The sequence below is a fragment of the Anarrhichthys ocellatus genome, unplaced genomic scaffold (genome assembly GCF_004355925.1).
Source record: "Anarrhichthys ocellatus isolate YVR2014 unplaced genomic scaffold, GSC_Weel_1.0 scaffold4, whole genome shotgun sequence".
Taxonomy (NCBI): domain Eukaryota; kingdom Metazoa; phylum Chordata; class Actinopteri; order Perciformes; family Anarhichadidae; genus Anarrhichthys; species Anarrhichthys ocellatus.
Genome location: NW_022280034.1, coordinates 7,727,120 through 7,729,186, shown reverse-complemented (window position 1 = coordinate 7,729,186; position 2,067 = coordinate 7,727,120). Strand labels below are relative to the sequence as shown.

The 2,067-nt window shown below is 41.2% G+C and overlaps 1 protein-coding gene across 3 annotated transcripts in view; it reads right to left on the bottom strand.

Annotated features, from left to right (window-relative positions):
- Positions 1–2,067, bottom strand: part of aclyb (ATP citrate lyase b) — a 16,885-nt gene that overhangs the window by 5,575 nt on the left and 9,243 nt on the right. For 2 of the 3 annotated variants that reach the window (XM_031843208.1, XM_031843206.1), the window contains one exon: positions 1,468–1,497. The exons of the other annotated variant lie outside the window; for it this stretch is intronic. In XM_031843208.1, coding sequence (XP_031699068.1) covers positions 1,468–1,497 — 30 coding nt within the window. The remainder of the gene's footprint in view (positions 1–1,467; positions 1,498–2,067) is intronic. 3 annotated transcript variants of the gene reach the window in all.

Sequence of the window (2,067 nt, the reverse complement as noted above, 5' to 3'; positions counted from 1 at the left end):
GGAGGGAGAGGGGACAGCGGGTGGGGGGGGGCGGGGGGGGGGGGGCTCAGGCTCAGGAAAATAGCAGGATGGGGATGGTAACAGGCAGAGTACAGAGATACAGGAGGTAGAGAAAACAACTTCTCACCATTGCAAACACCGCTTCAAAAGGAAAGGCATGTTTCTCGTGTTGCTGCAGTTTGCCTGGATTAGGAATGTGGCGGCAGTTTTTTGTAATTTGGGCACTGCACATCTGTTTTTAGTTGACAAATGCTGCTGTTGCATTCAACCATGCACAACTCACATTTGTAAGTGTAACCAAGTTACTCTGAAAATCCATTATTTTGTCCACCTCCAGGTCGCACAGTAAAAAGGAAGAATGTTAAAATGTCAAATGGCACAAGTGGTTGTGGTGGAGGGTTTGGAATGGGGGACATCTGGCTTGAAGTTAGATTAAAAACTCTTTCCGTTCACACATGGTATTAACAACTGTCAGTTCTGCACAGTTGCACTGTCTCGGATAGACAACTAGCTAAAAAAGCCTTTTCTACTGCATGTGTGTAAAGGTTGCTGGGTGCTCTTAGAAACATCACCCCACTTGCTTAGTACCAAGCAGCAATACCACACAAGCCTCGACTGTGGATAACAAAGCAGTCTGCTGATAATTAAATTAATACATTTTAACCTAAGGTCCAGATAACAAAGCAACCCAGCAGTAGTGCAAGACAAAAAAAAAATGAGAAGCGGAAAAAAGTCTTACGTATTCTGTTTAAATTACAGAATGTCAACATGTTAGTGTACAATGTGGTTTGAAGCATTTGTTGTCAAGTTAATCACCATTCTTGCCACACATTTCAAGTGCAAGTCCTCCCAAGTCTCTCCTCTCTGTCCAGAAAATCACTGCCTTCTGCTGTTCTCTGATCTGATCCCAAGAAAGTTGTGCACAAAGCTATCAATTGTTCAGCACTATCACCGCCTCTCTAACGCGGGGCTGTAAAATGACGAGTAATGTTTTACACGGTTTCTGCAGGATGCACGAAGTTAAAGTTAAGAATTCAGAGATTTCAATTTGATACCCGTGTGACGATCAAACCTTCCAAATCATGAAACAATGAGGTACTTAAGACCTGCAGATACCCGGGTTTTAGGATGAAGCTGATGTTGAAGATGATCGATGTCATGGTTTTGTCTCGAGGTATCCTTACTATTTAATTCAAATAATATTAAAGAAACGTCTGTCATGGTTTATTTTCACAATACTTGTATGTCGTACCGAGATAATTTACTTGAACATAAATTGTTGAAGAAACATTTCCATCCAGAGACATAAAAGACCAACCCTCTAAGGTGAGTAAGCCCCCATAAGAATGTGAAAAATGAGGACATACTGCGGAGAAACATCAGCGAACACACAAAAATGGGAAGGCAGAGGGAAGTGGACAGAGGGCGGAGAAGGCAGGAGGACAGCTTTTTCACACCCTTCCATACCTCCGCTGCAGCCTGAAGAGGCTTGCGCTTCTGTGACCCCCATGGGACAGGAACACAAAATGTGACAAAATGAGCACAACAACAAAAAAAAAAAAAAAGGAAAAAAATGAGTGCATATTTTGTATTATTCATTGAACAGACTTCAGTGCATTCTGTAAACTGTGTGTCATCTCTGAAAACACATAAAAAGCACACCCTAGGAAAGCCCATGCAAAGCTCAGCTGCTACAGAGCATGCCTTAACTGTGAAAAGCATTCTAAAGAGGCATCGTCAAAGACACAATCAAAACCACATGTCCTGTGCTGGATGTTCTGCAACTAATAATACATTCCTTATAATAAAACGATCTCTTCACAACAACACACAACTCAGTCTAAAGATGACAAATCTCCTTTGAAGTTCCTTGCATTTATGAGACTTGCTTAATTTGTGGATTCTTTATACAGTTTTTAATTATTCCAAAGATAAAAAAAAAAAAATACAAATATCTAATTGCTGAAGAATATAATGTCCCCAATGGACTACTGAGGTGATGCAAAATAAAGGCGTCTCACACACACACACACACACACACACACACACACACACACACACACACAC